Source organism: Diorhabda sublineata, chromosome 1 (assembly GCF_026230105.1).
Source record: "Diorhabda sublineata isolate icDioSubl1.1 chromosome 1, icDioSubl1.1, whole genome shotgun sequence".
Taxonomy (NCBI): domain Eukaryota; kingdom Metazoa; phylum Arthropoda; class Insecta; order Coleoptera; family Chrysomelidae; genus Diorhabda; species Diorhabda sublineata.
Genome location: NC_079474.1, coordinates 32297840 through 32318244, shown reverse-complemented (window position 1 = coordinate 32318244; position 20405 = coordinate 32297840). Strand labels below are relative to the sequence as shown.

General features: G+C 31.8%; 1 protein-coding gene across 2 annotated transcripts in view; it reads left to right on the top strand.

Annotated features, from left to right (window-relative positions):
- Positions 1 to 18949, top strand: part of LOC130440724 (protein Tob1) — an 82776-nt gene extending 63827 nt beyond the window's left edge. For both annotated transcript variants that reach the window (XM_056774039.1, XM_056774029.1), the window contains exons 3-7: positions 9291 to 9490; positions 9635 to 9863; positions 9919 to 10179; positions 10248 to 10468; positions 10530 to 18949. In XM_056774039.1, coding sequence (XP_056630017.1) covers positions 9426 to 9490; positions 9635 to 9863; positions 9919 to 10179; positions 10248 to 10468; positions 10530 to 10914 — 1161 coding nt within the window. In that variant the 5' untranslated portion in view covers positions 9291 to 9425 and the 3' untranslated portion in view covers positions 10915 to 18949. The remainder of the gene's footprint in view (positions 1 to 9290; positions 9491 to 9634; positions 9864 to 9918; positions 10180 to 10247; positions 10469 to 10529) is intronic.
- Positions 18950 to 20405: the final 1456 nt, after the last annotated feature.

Sequence of the window (20405 nt, the reverse complement as noted above, 5' to 3'; positions counted from 1 at the left end):
ACAAGTACGTAGAGCTCCCGATTCAAAATTCTTACCCATGTTCGAGAATACTTGGACGTCTTCAGAACAAGTTCGGAATTATAAATTTGTGCTCCACGAACACAGGATTTGCAATCCTGAACATTTTTTTTAGCACGACGAACGCACAATTTCAAACTGAGCATGAATTTGATGACGAACATTTTTAAGATCTTTACCGCGAACAAAGCTATCGAAAGGATTTCAATTGATTTTTTAGGATTAACGTACTAGCACGTCTGTATGTACTTTAATCAGTTTAATTGATTCGTTTATATATTTCTATGGCTTTTGTTATATCTAACAAAGCGAGGAGTCATTGTCAAATGACAAGTGACAAATCATTGTGTCATGTCATGTGGCTTTTCTTCCATCAATGCTATTAGAGCAATCTCTAATTATTATTGCTTAGATGACGGAGTCTTAATATATTGTGGTCTGTGCTTGAACCTTACAATCTATTGTTAATTTGTGTTGTGATCAAGAATTAATATACAGTAGACATGAGAAGACAAGTGGATACTAATTAGACAAATTACAATGTATGGTGTTAATGATGTCTGTAAGAAAACACAATTTGGTCCACAGATTTTTTATCCGCCTATAATGGAGAAGCCTTTCAGTCCTCAACTCACAACACTATTCGAAATCTCTATGAATGTTAATTTTCAATAGGATTTTGTCTAGTGTTTTACCCACTATTAGGTATTTGACATATTAATCCTACATTGTCGAGGAAAAAGGATAACCCAGGAGATTTAATCAGGATGATAAAAATGACTATGACAAAAATAAATAAAGAAGCAGAAATTGAAGAATCAAGAATTAAATAAAGCAAACCAAAATATATGTTAAGTTTAAGACAGAAATGAAAAAATGAGTGATAGTAGTCAGAAAAAAGTAAAGTACATGAAATCGCTGAAACTAAGATAGATCGTATATATACGAGGATGATCCCAGAAGTACCTGGCCCAATAAATAACACAAAAAAACAATATTTATTTCGTCAAGCTCTTCAAAATAGTCTTTAACTGCCGATATCATCTCTTCATTGTCGGAAAATCCATTTTTTCAAATCTGGGAACAGAATATAATCCAAGGGGTATGAATCTAGCAAAAAGGATGCATGAAATAGCAATTTAAACTTTGATTCATTAATTTTGATAATTGCAATAACGGATGTGTGAGCTGGTGCATTGTCTTGATAAAACAACAACTTCTTCTTAGCCAAATGCGGCCGTTTTTGCTTGGTTTCATCGCTGATAGTTTTTCCTTTTTCCAAACCGATGTCATTAGATTACCTGCAGATAAAACGGACTTTACCTACTTTGGAGTCGTTTCTCCCTTTTCAGTCCATTGTTTTATCATTCTTTAATTTCGGGTGTGAAGTGATAGACCCACGTTTCATCCATGGATTGGATGTTCTTTCTAATACAGTGGTATTTTTGAGGCAACTACCGCCATCTTTAGGTCTAGCCAGCTACTTCTCGGATCCATCGAAATTCAGGAAGTACTGGGCATAAAATTGGAAGGAAATTGTGAATGACAGAAAATAGTGAAGAAAGATTGTACACCAAGTAAAAAACCACGTCACTGCATAACAAAAATGTGTATAAATAAAACGCATTGTGAAAAACGCTAACGAAAAACAGTGACTGGATACTCCTTTTAAAAAGTATATTATCTACTTTTAGTTTTATCACCTAATCTATGAGGTTATCTCCTTCTGCTATTTCAATCAACTTCCTGAAATTTCTCAATTTCATTCATCGAAATATCTGCTCCCGAAAAATGTTGCCGATTCATGGTCACTAAAAACATTATTTACCATGGTTAATTTTTATGTTAAACAACAACGTAAATAACATATTGTTATCAGAAGTTGGTGTTATGTTCGAAGTCATCTGAGCGGTTTTATTTGTGTTTATACCTCTCCATAATGCGGCAGGTTTTATATTTATCATTAATACACAAATAACAACCGCAAACGTATCTGAATTAAACGTATAGAAAAGCTTTTTATTGGATTGAAATAAGTTTAAGCAGTGTCAGCGAAAAAACTACAACGTGTCGTTAAGACCGAACACGTTTCTGGAACCACGTTGTTCGAACACGTTTTAAACGAAATATGTAAATAGTCACTTAAGAAAATAACGTGAGGTAATATAGACCAGGCTGTGGGGATTTAAAACTGCGTTATTTTCATTTACTGCAAAACAATTTCACAAGTTTACAAAATTTCATTTTTAATCTGTTGCCTCGAAATTTTATGATTAATAATGTTCACTTATAATTTTTTATAACTCGAATTTATTTTTGATTTTTATAATTTAAGCGTATACACTACAGCTCAAAAGTTTTTTCCTGCCCTATAGTTTACGTGATACATAAGAAAAGCAATGCAATCGATTTCGATACTTATATTTATACAATAGAAGGGACAAAGGTGTATGAGGGTTTAGAGTTGATGAAATTGACTTTGAATAGAACTAAAATCAAAGTATTATCTGAAGGAAAGCTGTCAACGAAAAATGTTTGATCTACCACCTGAAGCAACCTCATGATTACACTGACTGACGCGTGTTATTACCTTCAGTCTCTGAAGACGATAACTTTGTTATCGAAACGCGCGTCAGACATTGTAATTGTGAGTGTGGGTGTAGTTGTCTTATAAACAATGGTTTATAATAGACTGTAAAAGGAATCAAGAATATTTGGCATCGGGATGAATGGGGAAAAAACTAAATAGATGGAAATACAACAGCAAAGAAAGAATCAGATGGAAAATGAGGAATATCATTTTGAAAAAGTTAATGGGCTGATTATGAATATCGAATAGCTAAGGGTAGTAGAATTATGGGGTTCTTGGATAATATTCTTAAAGCAAAAGCGATATCCAAAAACAACAAAGTTGAGATTGCATAAAACAATGATCAAGCCGACTGTATTGTATGGATGTGAGTCCTAGGTGCTAACCAAAATGAGTACTGAAAGTTTGGACGGGGAAAATACGGAAAATACTGGAAGGGGAGTGAAAATAAACAATGAGTCATGGAGAAGAAGAACAAAAACGGATCTGTAAGAAATATATAACCAGCGTAGTATCACGCAAGTAGTCAAAGTCCAAAGAATCGGGGTGTTCGGACCTGTATGCAGAATGAAAGCAAACAGAATTGTCAAGAGACCAGTGAGAGGAAATTAGAAGAAGAAGAGGCAGGCCGAAAAAGAAATGGATAGGAAAAGTAACATCAGATTTGAGAATAATGGGAAGACCAAACACTACTTTCAGTACATTCTTCCTTTCCAATCTTTGCATAGTTTCGAGAAATGACGGGGTCGTTGTTATGCTGAAAGAAAAATTTTCTACCGCGCTAGCCACAACGTACTAAATTTTCCTTTAGTATTTTTTATACCCTTCTCTCTTCTATTACTGTTCTCTAATATGTCATTTATTAAATTTGCACATTAGAAAATAGCATAGAACGATGGTTTATATACCACAATGATTTTTTGATAAATACATTGCTGAAACGGCACGTGATACCCAGATAATGTATAAAAAATGAAATTATTTACAAAATGTGAGGTAGATCGCCTCATTTGGATAATTAGAACATGAAAAAATTAGAAAAACTCGAAAAATTAAAACTTTTCCATTCAAAATCCATAACCACCGTTATTTGTTGAGCTAGAGCGTTAAAGTAGGGATTATATTGTCGTTTATACATAAAATGGCGGATTTTGTTGGATTATCAGTTTCCTTAGAAGTTTACAATACGTTTTTTAGTATACGAGGTGTGGCTATTAAGTAACGAAACTAGCGCTGCTGCATAAAAAGTACGAATGCGCCAAAGATTAGCGACCGTCAACTGTTTATCCTGAAGTCTACTCTTTCGAATGCTATGTCGACCATGTCTATAGACAACCCAGTGTAGCCGCGGCCTTCATTCGTATAGGGGCCATTTTTTTGTTTTGCTGTAAAAGTTATAGTGCAACGGTGAAATTTCACATGAAACTTATAATTTATTGAAACAAGTATATGATAATGAATGTTTCTCATGCGAAAAGTTTGTACAAAACTGGTTCAGATCCCGGTGTTAAGCCGCCCACCTTATCCACTGAATTTTTCATCGTCCGACTTCTACCTCTTTCCTAAGGTCAAAATTGCATCTAAAGGAACAAGATACGAGGATGGAGGGGGTTATCTATCATCAGTCTCGTTATTTAATAGCCACAACTCGTATGCATACCGTAATCCGTTTTTAATTTATAAAAAAATGACTTCGTGTACTACAAAACTCATAATTCGATTAACTTACTGGAAAATTATGGAAAAAATCGCGAAAATCAGCCGAATGCTCGCTTGTAGAATGCTATTGATGCTAAGCATCTGTTTAACAGTCATTGTGAAGACCACTCCGGTATGAAATCCCCGACAACCTGCCTGTGAAACTAAAAATCACTTACATTGATAAATGTTAATAAACAAACACCGTGAATGAAAATATATGAAAAGAGCGATTTCTTTTTGAACTACTTGAATGTCTTCGCAGGAAGGAAACGACTTTTACTTTCTATTACTATTCATACTTAATACACATGATTTTTATTTTTAATATCACATCTTATAATTTGAGATGAATCTGATAATTTCTGTACTTCTCATCTTGCGGAATTGTAAAGGCTTGCGTAGTGATACGATCAATAACACGCAGCGGCAGCGGTGGCACCGGCAGCGGCCGTGCGAAGCGCCCGCTAGAATTGTGACAATTTAAAAGTAGGTCACATCGCCTACTACCAGCAATCCCAGCGTGCCATGCCTCTATGTAAGCGTTCTCTTCTTCTGTAATTAGGCCATGTTGTCGCAGGAGAATCCCCGTTTTTACACAGAGACGGCACCGTATATACAAAATACGAAACGGTGGCGTCTCACGAAGCATAAATCTTTTTTTAATTGCGTTATTTACTTTTCCTAAATTTATCTTAGTAACGGGTTTTTAATAAAAACGACTCAAGTTACTTCGTTAATGCTTTATTTCTAGAAATATTTAATACAGTGGAACCTCTCTAACTCGAACCTTCCTAACTTGAAAAATTTTTTTAGACGACGCCATCTGAAAGGTGTTCGTTCTGTATTCATTTACATACCGAAAATAGCGTTTCGAGTGTTCCATGTAGTGAAAGTGACAGTTCCGTAATGCAAAACACTTTCGGAACGCTCTGAAGTACACAACTTCAACTTCCTTAAATGTGACTCTAGCCACTTCAATGTTGACAGTTGACAGTTTCACTTCGATGATTTTGCATAACCTTAAATTTTTAATTTTCTGAAATTATTTGTTTTATCCGAGGTTTTGTCTAAATTAATGAATAACAATGAACGATGATGAAAAAGAAAACATCAGCGATGAAGAGTTACTCGAATCCACATCACCTGATCTCACCGAAGAAATCAAAGCAGTACGAGCTCTTTATGAAGTGGTGTCAACAGAAAAAGGCGAAAAACCCAACGGAAAATGTAGTGCTCGTTTATTTTTCAGAAAAATCTAAAATCTGGAAAAGTTCTCTATTAATTAATTCTCTATTATTTATTTTCTTTCTTCAATGTAATTGAAAAAGTTTTGGATCTTATGCGTCGTCTAAAAAATGTTGTGGACGCCTCGCTTCGCTCGTCTCGCAATTTTCAGATTCGTCCAACAAAGTAGCACTTTTAATCATTGGCATACAAATAACTATTATCCCGTGCAAAATCCTCTCTAAAACGTTGCTTCCGAGAAGTGAAATCTTTACCAGTTGAATATAAATCCAATAAAAAAGCATCGATGACGATCAAATTGTTCACTGAATGGTTATTGTCCCTCGAAAAACAAATGAAGCAACAAAAGCGAAAAATTTTACTGTTTATTGATAACTGCAGTGCTCACACTACATTGCCGCGTTTGAAAAATATTACTGTGCAGTTTTTGCCACCAAATACAACTTCAAGACTCGTTGGTCAAGGAATCATTAGAAATTTCAAGTGCTTTTACCGAAAGGAGGTTGTAAAAAAATTATTTATGGCATCGAAGAAAAACAAATGTCAAGTTTTACACTTCTACATGCAGCTAGGTTCATAGATAAAGCATGGAAGAATGTTAGTCAAAATACTATCGCCAATTGCTTCAAAACAGCAGGTTTTGCAGATATCACCTCTTAAGAATTAGAGTCTGAAACTGATGAGTTTGTTAATTTTGATAATGGTATTACGAATTACACTACACTCTGTGACAAATCATGATGCGAAACGTGCCCTTGATACATTGAGAACGTATTTAGAGAGATCAGAATAAATTGGTGATAATATTTTTTCATCTCTACATAGCATTGATAACATCATAGATCTTCAATCTCTTAAATCAAAATCTCAAAGAAATATAACTGATTTTTTCAATTAAATTGTCTAAAATTTTTTGATCGACAAGAATAAAATTCATTAACCTCTGTAACTCGAAATAAATTTATTTCACCTCTCTAACTCGAAGTCTCCCTTACTTGAAACTCCTTTAACTCGAAATAGATTGCTTGTCCCTTGAGTTTAGAGTTAGAGAGGTTTCTCTGTAATACAATTTGACAATGTTTATCATACTGGAAGTTGCTTTTACGTCACTAATGTCTTATTTCTGTGGCTACTTGATGTGTCTATACTTTCTTGCGTGGATTTTCATTGTACTTTGAGCTAAGTTATCTGTTTTCTGAGGGTATGCTTGTAACCTGGCCCATCAAGCTTCTTCTTTTTTCCGCGCCTGGAACCGGCGACAGTGCCCCTAGGCTACTAAGTCCACCCAGAAACACTGCAGGCAAAGATCGATCACTAAAGGAGTGACAACCTAGAGCTATGATGAAAGATATCGAAAAAAAATTTCGCCACTTTTATTAATAATATAGAAATCAACCTTGTTTACAGGAATGCAGTTTTCAGAATTACTTTTCATATTACTTTAGTTTAAAGTACAGTGTTTGTAGAACAAACATATCCTTTCAGAAAAAAGTATTCCAGCCCTCTCAAATATGTTATATCGATTTTTTTGGGTTTAGATATCCATCAATAGGATCTATGATCGGGTTAACGCGATCATGATCTGAATATTTGGCAAGTAACCCGGATAGTAAGTAACCTTTCGAGTCTGATATACCAGTAGGTAAATGAGATCAGCTGACGGGTTGTTTTGTTTGTTAATATTTTTTTTAAATGGTTGTCTATGATTAATTCTCATGATAACAACGCAATTTATAGCTTACTGAGGTTTGGGATTTGTATACTTTTTGGAATTTCAACATAAAAATAGCTTATTGGTATTTCAAAATCCGCGTGAATTGGTAATTCGCTCGATGACATTTATATTAAACATCTGAATATTATGGAGAAAAGAATGAAGCTCAAGGATTTTCATATGAAATTTACATGACATTCGCTTTCGTTTTCATGGCTTGTTCTTAGAATCTGCAGTTTTCGTCCTCTGACGTCGGTATTTGACGGCTCAGTGACATGTCAGAAGACAGACAAACAGTTTAATGTCATTTCTGATTATCACGAAAACCTCCTTAGACTTTTTAATTTGGCTTAAGTGTTTCTCCAGTGAGAATCTTTATCCATCCGTTCAGTTTGTTATTGATGCGACATATCACGATGCCACAGTAGGACATGGGTCCAAAGTATGGACTAGTTGACCCTTTTTCATCAACTACATATTTAAATTATTTTGTCAACGTTATTGTTGAAATCGGTAACGACGTACATATATGATGTTGACTTGATACAATTGATATTTTGTTATATTCCTCTTATTTGGTTGTAGAAATAAAAAATATTTCTCCAAATTATGCCTCTGCCTCTTTTAGTAAAAATTCTGTTACTTCAACTTATCTTTAGGTATCCCTCTGCGATTGGAAAATGTACGAAGTCTACGAATTCGATTCCTTTGGAATTTATAACTCCCCAAAGTATCAACGTAAAAATTCAGGTGCGGGGTATTAGTCCCCGATGAGTCGAACTTATCCTTTTCCTTCACAAGATACGTCGCTAAATTTATTGCTTTTAAAAAAATCGAGAAAATGAATAAGATTCTAAACTAACCAATTTGGTCCATAGAGAATTTTATATGTACTGGAAGGGAATATTGTATAGATGAATAACTGAACCAACCCTGGATGAGTTTCCAATTAAGCGGTTCAATCAGTGGAGGAGACGATTTAGACAAACACTCCTTCAACTAATATTAATCAATGAACAGAATTTATTATCTGATATTATTAGATTAATAATTTGTGGTCTCCATTTTGTAAATGGAGTATGTGCTAGGTTTGTATTCAAACACTGCTGAGCACATATGTTTTTGCTAGCAAATCTGCCTGAAAAATATTATCATTGTAATTGATTACAACTTTGAATGGTTTGCCTATGTTCATCACGCTATGCGTTTCGATCAATGGTTTGTCACTGCTTTCTAGTTTTATCGATTCTATAATCCTCTCCAATTTTCCATCTGAATTAACCTGTAAGCGCCGCTAAATGCCTCTGTTCTAACTATGAGGTTAAGTAGAAGCAGCTTTAGTAGCGCTTTAAAGGCTGTTGTCCTTTAAATTTTGTTCATTGTTCGGCCATCAGACAAGCAATACGTATTTGATCATGGATGTATATCATCTTAGGCTCAAGTCTCTATGTCTTGCCTTCAAGCTTGCTACAAGTCCTGCAGTGGTATTTGAGATTTCCTTGGCTAAATGATTGTTCCAATTAATTTGTGGAAAGTATAAGTTCCATAAAGGTAGGTGGGCGTATAATTGCCTTTTTTCTTCTTGTAAATGGGATTGTGCCTTTGCCTTCACGCTGGACTACCAGATCATCGGTGTAAATCCGCTGCTACTAGGTATGGTTAGAATTTTGTTTACCATCAGTAATGTTAGTAAAGGTTAAAGGACTCTGCCTCGCAGACAGTTCTTATAATTTATTTGCTTAGTCGCCTAGATACAAAGCCATTTGACGGATGATTTATTGTTGACAACTATAGTCGAAATTGAAGATGTATTTCCGCATTTTTTTCATAATATATTAGCTAAAATTCGTGATAACACACAAAGTTCCACGTTAAGAGAGTCAAAAATAGAAATCGGTGTTTAGTAAATTCAAAAAACTTCACACAGGTCAATTGAACTCATTTTTCTTCCGATAAACGATAACCACCATAACAGTCTTCAATATCAATAGTTTTATTGTTAATTCTTTTGTTTTGTTACAGACACGTACCTTAATTTCACAAAGAAACGGAATAGAAGCAAAAGAAAAGCAACCATTAGAAAAGAAAAGTGAATCAATGCGTTTATAAATATTTCCAATAGTTGAACTTGAAGTTGAAGATTTACACATTTCCAGAATGCATATTGAAGTTCAAGTAGCTCTGAATTTCGTAATTTCGTACCTGTACAACAAACTACCAAGGTAAAATTATTATTATCTTCAAAAATATTATCTTATTTTTGAATTTGGACGAAACTGTTCATACTTCGAAAAGAGCTTACACAAGTTGAACTTGCTTACTTTACAAACTCTACTGTCAAATTTTACATAACTATGTTACTATAGGAGACGTGTCAACATCTTCGGTGAGGAATTAGAAAAGGCTTTAAAAGAAAAATTCCAAGGTCACTGGTATCCAGACAAACCCTACAAAGGTTCAGCTTTCAGATGCTTGAAGACAGGTGATCCAATTGACAAGGTTCTAGAAAGAGCTGCCAGAGAAAGTGGAGTACCTATCACTGATATTTTAGAAAATCTACCACAAGAATTGGCCGTTTGGGTAGACCCCGGTGAAGTAGGTATCTTTTAAATTATCATTATAAAAAGACTTATTTTCAATATATTTCCAGGTGAGTTATCGTATTGGAGAAAAGGGCGCCGTTAAGATCCTTTTCAGCGACAAAGGCGATCCGCAAGATGAACATTCTGCCGACAGAGAAGTTACGAAAACCTTCAACCCTGAAGCCCAGTGTTTCAGGCCGATCGAATGTGTTACATCAACCATGAATAATTTGAGCATCTCTCCTAAGACCCTCACCCCCTTCTCGACAAATAATACACAGAATAACGTCGTAGGGTCTCAACTACACCAACAGATACCAATACCACAGGTAAATAGAGTAAAAAAATATATAATTGGATAATTATAGTTTAATCTATCTAACTAATTTTATTCTAGCACAACGGAAATCCTGCACCACCAACTACTAATATAAACCACTTGTCATCACCTTCGTTGGCACCTTCACCAACTTTAAACACTTCCTACAAGGGTTCCCCATCGCCTGTACCAGCTTTTATACCAAGAACTACTACACCTCTTACGTTTACTACCGCTACTTTTGCTCAAACGAAATTCGGTAGTACCAAATTGAAGACCAGTAGCAAAAGAGCTAATAGGTGAGTCGTTATTTCAATATTAATAATTTCGGTTTATATTTGACGTCGGTTTTCGTTTCAGAATGTCTCCCACCGAATTCTCCAATTACATTAAACAAAGAGCGATGCAGCAACAACTCCACCAACAGCCACCACACCATTCTCCAGCGGGTCGCGCGCTTTCTCCCGATCCCTCAACATATTACTATCCACATGGTCATTATCCTCCTCAGTTCCCGCCTCGTTCCGTATTCGAGTCTTCCAACCAATATCTAAGTCCCGATGTATACTCTGGAAAGGTTCCATATGAACACTCGACTCCTTTGGGTCCATATTATCCAAACAATGGACCGGTAGGAGCTACCCAGTCCGCTCCTACCACTCCACAGGACAATGGAAAATTGATAGACAACAACTGGCCGTACCCTACTGCTGGACAATACCAGCATTTGTTGGTGGCTAATTGAGGGGCTTCTTAGACAAGGGAACTTTTTCTAAATGATAGTTTTGTACGCTTGAGGGGAGTAAGATATTTAACCGCTATTAAAACTAACTACCAAAAGATTTCCCTGTTAAATCTTATTATTTAATGGCATTAAATACAAGATTTGAACAGTGTAAGGAGATTAGTCGTTGTTTTTTGAAGTCATTAGAAATATATTTCTATTGTAAATCACTCAAATTAAATTTTCTTTTCTTTGTACTACATCCTGTAGACAATGGAATAATTATGCATCAATATTGAATAGACAATCTTTTAGATGTAACTAGTAATAATATATCTGTTCAGAAAAGTGACTGATATGCTACCACTTGAATGTCTTGCTTAACCCCCCAAGTTGAATTACTTTTCCTTACTACTGCATTTCTCAAACCTAGTGTGATAGTAAAATGGTAAAAACCGAAATTATTACTTGGTTAAATTTAAATGGGTTAAAAAAAATGTTAATGTTGATAAAAATGACTAGTACCTTCACTAAATCAACCCATGATATTGTCTGTGAACTAATACTTTTTTCTCAGTGTGCGAATGATTCTTATAATTCACTTTTAATTTATCCATCAGTAGTTGTACCACAATGTAGATAATTAGTTATGAGAAACTAACCAAAATTAATTCTTGCAAGTTGTTTATAACATTACAAAAAAGATTACTTAGAAATAATTACCAGTTTTTCAAACAAGGGAGAATCTTTATATGAAGAAAATGTACAAAATAAAGAAAACCATCTGTAAATATTAGTCAACATTGCAAATGAAAAAATTTGGATATGATTTTTTAAGTACTTGTTTAATAAAAGTTCCTATTTCTTTAAATAAAATTCAATTACTCCACACAGCTAAAATAACTAGAGAATGGTATAGTTAATTGTATATATAAATAATAATAGTTTAAGAATGTGTCGATATTGGGAATTCCTTCCATTTTTATGGATTAGTTAGGATCTCTCTAATAAATAATTTGTACATAATAACAAGTATAATTTATATTTTTTGTACCGATGTCTTAACTACAGTTAGTCACTTTTCTATTTTTGATACTGTATAATCTTAAGTGTATTACGTTCTAATTTGGACGAAACTAGTTGAAAATGAAAGCTTTTGATGAAAATAGCACTTTCGCTAAAAATACATATATCCTACTGAAAAAAGAATAACATGAAAATAATTCTATTAATAAAAGTATCTGAATAAAAACTACACGAACTTGATAAATTCAAAGTTAAAGACTATTCTATTGTCTGAAAGTTAATCTATCATCGCACGTATGCAGCTGAATTTCAGCCTAACCTTAAAGATACTGTCAGTTCAATATATTTGTTTTCCTGCAACATTGATTTAGCTGGAATATACTTTAACTTTATAATTTTCTCATTTGTTTTGGATTCTATAATATTCCTCAACACTTGTTATTTGTGCACGTACATCTGTGCATTTTACATTACATTTTTCCTTTTTATTTTCATTACTATCTTGAATTTATAACTTTGTTGACGTGTCAAATAACAGTTTAGGGACCGATCGGATGTAAATTTTCAAAATTCGTTCGTGGTTCAATGACTTCACCACTTGCGTGCGCGATGGGTCTTTAAACTAATTAGCCAACAAAGCTTATATTTGACTTTCCACAGCTGTCATTATATTTTCATCTGTCATCTTGTACTTGCCTACGTTCACGACATTAACACATTAAACGAAGGTTCATTTATAATTAATCCTATTATTTTGACAAATACTAAAGTTTTATAGAAAAGTTTCTGTTGTTCTATGTAAAGTAGGGTATGCTGTAGATATTCCGCACGTTTTCCATCACATATATTATTCAAGACAACTTAATATATATATATATATATATATATATATATATATATATATATATATATATATATATATATATATATATATATGCAAGTAATGATTTTGAAAAAAAGAAGAATATAAAATCGAGTAATAAGTAAGGAAAAGTATACTCAAGTACAATACTATGCTTTATACCTACCTTATATATTATAAGAATTATTAAAAGAAAAAGTTTCCCAACATTGATTTAAGAATAAAGGAGATGATTTTTATAAATCAGTAGTCACGTAGGTTATAGGTGTTTCTTACTTCATAAAAAAAATGGTGTTTACAGTATTCTTGTAGACTAGAGTGTTTCCTAAATTTTTTATATTGTATGTATTTTTTTATTTTTGTATGAAAAGCTCAAGCTGTCATCTAGTCCCATGATAAATGTTTTTAATAAGTGTTGGCATATCATGATGGAAATTAAAATACCATAAAATATACTAATGTTAGTTAGGAAGCAGTTTACACAAATTGGCCAGCGTCGCAGAGATAGTTCTTCCATAATATGCAATAATACTCTGATTTAGAGATACGATTTTGTGATATTCCAAATAAATAGTACATTTTTATAAATGTAGTAGCTACCAGAGAACATAGTAGATTTACTAGCTAGAAGACAAGACGTTTTCAATAATTTTATTCCAATAATTTCAATTATTATTGATAACAGTAAGTTCACTATAATTATAGGCTAAATAGAGAGGCAAGTATATAAATCTAAAAGAGAAAATAATACTGATAATAGACTAAAAAGTCCTAACGTCATCAATTATTATTTTGTTTTCTATCTTATTAGTTTGATTGCCAAATGTCCTCAAGTTTTTTGAGTGTTTCGTTATATATATGTCACTAAAGTAACAACGAACACTCCATACCCTCACTTTGTTCTCACAACCATTTCAATTATACACAAACACACATACATGCACGCGTGAGAAAGCCCGTTACGTTAGTCATACAACCTCGTACCAAATCTAAAGATGGATGGAAGTTCAAATATAGATTTTACTTGGTAGTTTTTTTTTAATTAACAAAAAATACATGTAAACTATTTTATTATGGAGCAACCCAGTATTATAAATGTATATGACGCCCCTTTTTCCCACGGATTTATTTTATACAAGTTTTCTAAAACACACGTTATTACGTACTAGATTCTACTAACTTCAAAAAAGACATAAGTCAAATTCTTCTTTTTCTGTTTACCACAGAATTATGGTTAATAAGAGAATCATTACACTTAGTAAAAAAAGAAAAAAAACTCTAGACAACCAAGAAATCCTTACATAATTTGGATTTACTTTGCGCTCAAATAAATTCCAAATCCCATCTAGGGTTTTCCTACTATTAAGAGTTATTGTTTCCAGTATTGTAGCCAAATATTGCAGTAAAAATATTAACTGTTTAGAAGAATTTGCTTTAAGAATGTGATATGTATGGTAAATTGGATGAATCTATTTCAAACTTGGATGATTTTCTGTTATCTATAATAATTATATATATTTAACAGGTCTGAAATTAAATTATGATAATATTTTTCTACTATAATTCAGATATAATAAAATGACTTGTCGTCTGGCTTTTAAAAGCTAGCGAATTTTGTGTGGACATGGCTTCTCTATGAATATATTGTTCAGTATTGCATGCTGAGGCAACCCGATGGGTTCTAGATGCTTCCTTTTCTCAAATTAAGGAGATATGTATGTGCTATTTTTTACTGCTTGATTTTTGTTACTTTTTCACTGATGTTTATTTTTTATTTGTATAAAATTGTTGACTTAATATAATATATATTTTGTTATGAGTCGATAGTTTGATTGCACTATATTCATTTATTTATTCATTATGCGTACCTGAAATTGTTACAATATCATTATAAATCAATTGCTACCAAACTAGCTAATTTATAATTAATTATAAGTACACATTTTTTCAACGAAAAATCAAAATTCAACTAACAAAACGCTTACTGTCCTAGCATTTACCTTTACAAATTCATATCACGACCCACCTACCTTACATCCCTTCTTAATAATTCGAAGTAATTAAAAAAATGCCCCAAAAACTAGTAGCAACCAATCATTGTTATTTTTAATTAATTAAATAATTCATATGCTAAAGAATATTAGACATCGTTTATCATCATCAATGCCGGTATTCTCAAGTCCTCGCTTGGAGCGATATCGATGTCGTTGAATACGAGGAAATCAAATACATTGTTGTCTCGATTCTCATGCCCTCCAGGGCACGCTCCCGTCAAAGAGATTGCTTCATTTCACTCACTTCCTAATACAATTCTAACCTATCATTTTTGAAATATTTTAAAAATTATAACTGTACATACATGATTTATAATTGTAGTAATGGATAATCTTACGTATATTGGACTGCTGAAAGAACTAGGAGAAGCTGAAGAAATTGTTGCTCATAATAAGCTACTATTAAAAAATTGTATCAAGTTAGAATAGAATTCTTTGCGATTAATTGATAGCACAAGTACAGAACTAGAAACTATATTGACAAAATACGGTTATTGCCCCTAAAATAATTTCCTCGCCACAAAAGACCGCAGTCATTCATGATATCTGTTAAAGAAAAAACAAACTTTTGGAGCAAAAAATAAATTTTACATATCATAGATTGTTTGTGTTTATAAATTTTTTTTTACTATTTTCCAACCCTCAAATTTCCCAAAGTCCTTTACTATTTGATGAAGTTGTAAATCGGTAAATGTACCTAGGTCTTACAAATATGAAAATTTGAATAAAAAATTTTCAATAATGTGATTAATGCTTTACGATATCACTAAAAGTGGTATAAAAATTTATGATGGTGATATTCGTGCAAATAATGTTGATATGAAAACAAATCAGGAAGAAGTAGTTAAACTACTCGGCACTGCATGTTTGATTTGCATGTTATTTGCAAAAAAATCTTGTAAAGGTGTGAACTTGAATGGCAAAAGTCATCTTTTTGACCATTTAACCTCAAATGATTGAATCATATTAATAATTTCATTAAATGAGCACATTTTTCTCACCCAAACCAGCAGCTACCACTTATAACAAAGAAGAATTTATCTATGCCAGATATTGTAGTAACTTCTCTAAAATTGAAATATAAATAGGCAATTTCTTCGACTTTAGATGTAGGTTGTGTACTACATTCATAGAGATTAAATTATATTATTATACTTTATAAATCTTATTCTACAAGTATCTATAGGAAAACGAGGGTTTCATTCAGTACGGTACTTATATCATCATTTATACAAACAATTCTATGCAAATATAAAATTGAATCATAATAATTTGGTCATAAAGCAAGCGGCCAAACTGTTGCAGTTAGTAGAATATTTAGAGCTAATAATATACTGAAATAGAATCACGAAATCGTTAAAAAAACCCGAAGAATACTTGAAATGATTATTTTTTTAAGCATAAGCTTTTGGTTAAATGGTCAAGAAAGCATGTCACTCACCCCTCTCGAAAAAAAAATACGATTTACCTTCATGTACGTAGTGAAAAATCGACTGTAGTGTGTAGTTGTATACTTTCTGAATATTTAGCACAATTTGGTATAGTAGTGAATTTTTTGAAAATAAATACACTTAAGAGAGTTACTAGATAGGTGATAAAATAAATTCGTTAATAATTTGCCATTTTTGTGATAAAGAGTTCGGATATTTTTAATATTAGCAATTCCACTATTAATTATAATAAATTCCTAACCTAACTTTACGAGTTCAAGAAAACGCAGTCTTCTGATATAATCAGTTATTTTCCACCATTTAAATTTGAGATATTCGAGTATATCCAAGTGGTGTTATATTGTTTCAGAAATAAAATAGATATTTTAGTAGATGGGAATTGAAATGAAAATTATTTTTATCGTATGAAACAAATAACAACGCATTTTTCTATGGAAAAATTCTGTCATCAGTATTTCAAAACAGATTTGGAAAAAAACTTGATTAAAAATGCTTTATCACGTGAAACTACAAAAAAATATGTCTTCTCATTGAAATGTTTCATTATGTTACTAAATCTTGTTTGAAGTTACATGGAAATTTAACATTTTGGGCTCTTTAGAATGAATTTGGCAAGTTTGAAATGAAACAACTATATCTCCCTCCAAGTGATAAAAAGTATTTTTTTAAGCTTAAAAAAACGCTGAGAGGGCTATGATATACATATAAAAATGTCTACCAACAATGTAACTTATAAGATATATTCGCCAATGGTGTAAAGATTACCTGTGAAAAGACAATTGGTGTTTTTGAGATGTTAATTGGTTTTTGGAAAAAAAGCTTTAATTTTATGGAAGCGCAATTATCAAAAAGTTTCATCAGTCAAAGTTTACTGATTTTGTGGGAATGTACGTGGGGCTAATAAAAGATAATGTAAAAATTTAATATCTAATACATTATAGTACAGGTTATGGAAATAATTGGTAAAATAAATGAAAATAATATTGAGGTTAAACAAAGGAAAATTGTGAAAGGTTGAAATTATCGACAATACATTCTTGTATTTGGGAGGAAAAAACATCTGCTTCAAGGAATTGTTGAAACAAAAGACTTTGTTGCCACTCATTTTGTTAAAAATAAGAATTATTTAGCTAAGTGAGGTAAGACCAGAGTAAATTAAATTAAAGTATTTTAAAGAATAAACACTACCACTATGGTATGAAGAGAATAATAGAAATTAATTTAATTTTATACTATTTAAATTAAAATTCACTAGAATGATATTAAAAAACTTTGTTATATAGAACTACTGTTACCATAGATTTTCAAAAATAAAGTTGTTAAAAATTAAGGGATAAAAATTTTCAATAACGATATTTTTCTTACAATATAATTACTCAAATTCTTTTTTTAATTACACTATCTTTTATTTCCAAGCATTGAATCAAAATTCAATGATTTCAAGTAATCAACAGACTTTAATGTCATATAAACCACAGATCACCTACATTTAGATGATAAATAACTGTTATTTGTCTTGGCGCTATCTACGGTTAAAAACTTTAACTACAAATTATGGTGGTTAATTTATAAATATCTATAAATGATAAATTTCAAATTTATCTTATTTGCTCGAAATAGGTCTCAAAGTATTAGATTTTTGAGGTATATTATTACAAAATGATGGAATTTTGAGTTCTAAAATATGTTTGGAAATTTAATAATATACAATTTTCTCTATTGTTTCTTCGTTTCCCTCATTTCCCCTATCTTATATTCCTTTTATTATTAGATTTTTTTTCTTCATTTCTCTTGCTTTGGTTCTGTATTTTCTTGTTTTGTTTCTATCAACTCATCCATCTAGAACCAGGATATACGTAAAATAAAAATATTCACATTTTTGCCAGTTTTATTTCTGTTTATACTCACAGACCCATTAACAGCTCTAAACGAGAAATTAACGTAACCTTGAGATATCTACGTGAACCGTCTATAGATTAGGTGGTTTGTGATAAAAGCATTTTAGTAGGTAGCACTGTTGCCGGATCATTTTATTTATTTATTTTTCCAAAGTATTTTAAATACGTACTCAAGTATTTTAAAAAAAAATAAATTAGATGATATTTGCATTGTCTTTAAAGTGCTACCACTATATAAAAATGTTTTGAAATAATATTATGTGTTATGACGGATGTTATTTTTTGAATTGTGCGGTAGTGTATACTAAGGATATCTCCTATTATTGAAAACCATTTTAATATCTTGATAGATCTATCAGTCGCAAAGCTACACAATGTACATGATTCATACTATAGATTACTGATTTATTTTATATACTTGCTTGTAAGTACATGCATTTTATCAAATATTTGTATATATTCCTATAGTTATGAAGAAAACTAATTATTCTTTACATTCGTGTAATCTTGTAATCGAAACGTACTAGATATACAGTGTAGAACATTTTTATATAGATTAATTTAATAACAAATAGGATTTGTCTATAAATCAGGGATTACAGTTCAGGAATATTACATGCACTTGTTAACAATGGTTTTACATGTGAAAAAATAAACATGGCAACATTCCTTCTCATCTGACGAGTTGAATGACTTCTCAAGAAAGATACAAGTTAGAAAATCATATTATATATATATATATATATATATATATATATATATATATATATATATATATATATATATATATAATTTGCCTAAGCACTTTATTTCTTTTTATTCAAGTTTCCCTTCGTCACAAATTAAAAACAGTTTTGTCAATAAACTATAGTTGATATCTTTTAACCGAATATATTATGACCAAACACCTCTGTCATATGAGGCATTTCTAATCCCAAAACAGAAGAAGAATCTAATACATTCAAATACAAATAAAAAATGAAGGTTTCATTTGCTACAATCAATATAAATAAATGTTTAATACCTGGAATGTTAACAAGTGTGTTTGGAATCGATTCAAAGAAATCAAATTAGTAAATGGTAGTTTGTAATCCCCATAAAAACTAAAAGAAGGGACTGATGCCCCAAGGAATGTGATGGCTCTTTTTTACTATACAGTAGATTTAGAAACGTGCAATAAGAGTGACGTTTAAGTCCTTGATAATAAGCAGTGCCGAGTTTTCAAATAAAAGCAGAATTCAAACCAGATTGCAGTTGAAACTATTATTAGTCACACTTGATTTTCTATATCTGTGCAAAATAGTATCCATTCGGCTTTATTCAAAGCGTCTGCCTCCCAAAAGCAATACATTTAGTAGATAGGACTTAACCAAAACTCTGTACACGATATTTATATTATAAATGTGAATGTCACTATCTGTGTTAGTTTGTTACATTTCTAATTCATTATATGGAGAAAGTAGAAAATTTAACAAATGCAAAATGATTCACATTATTCCAGTTTTTATAATGGCGAAATAGTATAATACATTTTTAAAAAACCAAAGCATACTTTTGGAGGGATAAATTAGAGTTTGAAGTAGGTAAACCAATTTTTACTGTAATATACCTGCAACAACAAGAGTCTATAAATACACATTACATCATTTGAATGTTTGTTGATATTAGCCTTTTTGCATTAATTTAAAGCAATTAACGTTCCTGATCTACTATTATTGCCCGTGACAAGTAATGCAATTTTTATCCAGAAAATCATTTCTCAACTGAGATCTATTGTAAATTGGTTTACCTGTGTTTAGTTACTTCAGTATACACATAGGTGCCATAAATTTATTTAGGTACATTTTACAACTAAATGCCAAATTAATTGATTCCTACGACCACATTTGCATCATTAGAAAATACTAAATTTCATTAGTGTGAAATATTTTTAAAAACGTGTTGGAAATAATAATTCAAAATAAACAATAAACATAACCTCATTTATACGTGTCAGTAGTTTTAAAATCATCGATAAACTTGCATTCCAACTCAACCAACGAACATTTGACGTCATAGCACAATGTAGTCAGCAACAGCGGCTATTGGAACATGTGGAAGACGTGAAAAGATGTACATTACATCATCCTGATATTAAGGGTTAAATTTAAGGTGCACTTTCATGTTGACTCTTGACGCTGACCCATCAATAGTTTGTTAACTTATAAAAATAAAGTGTATG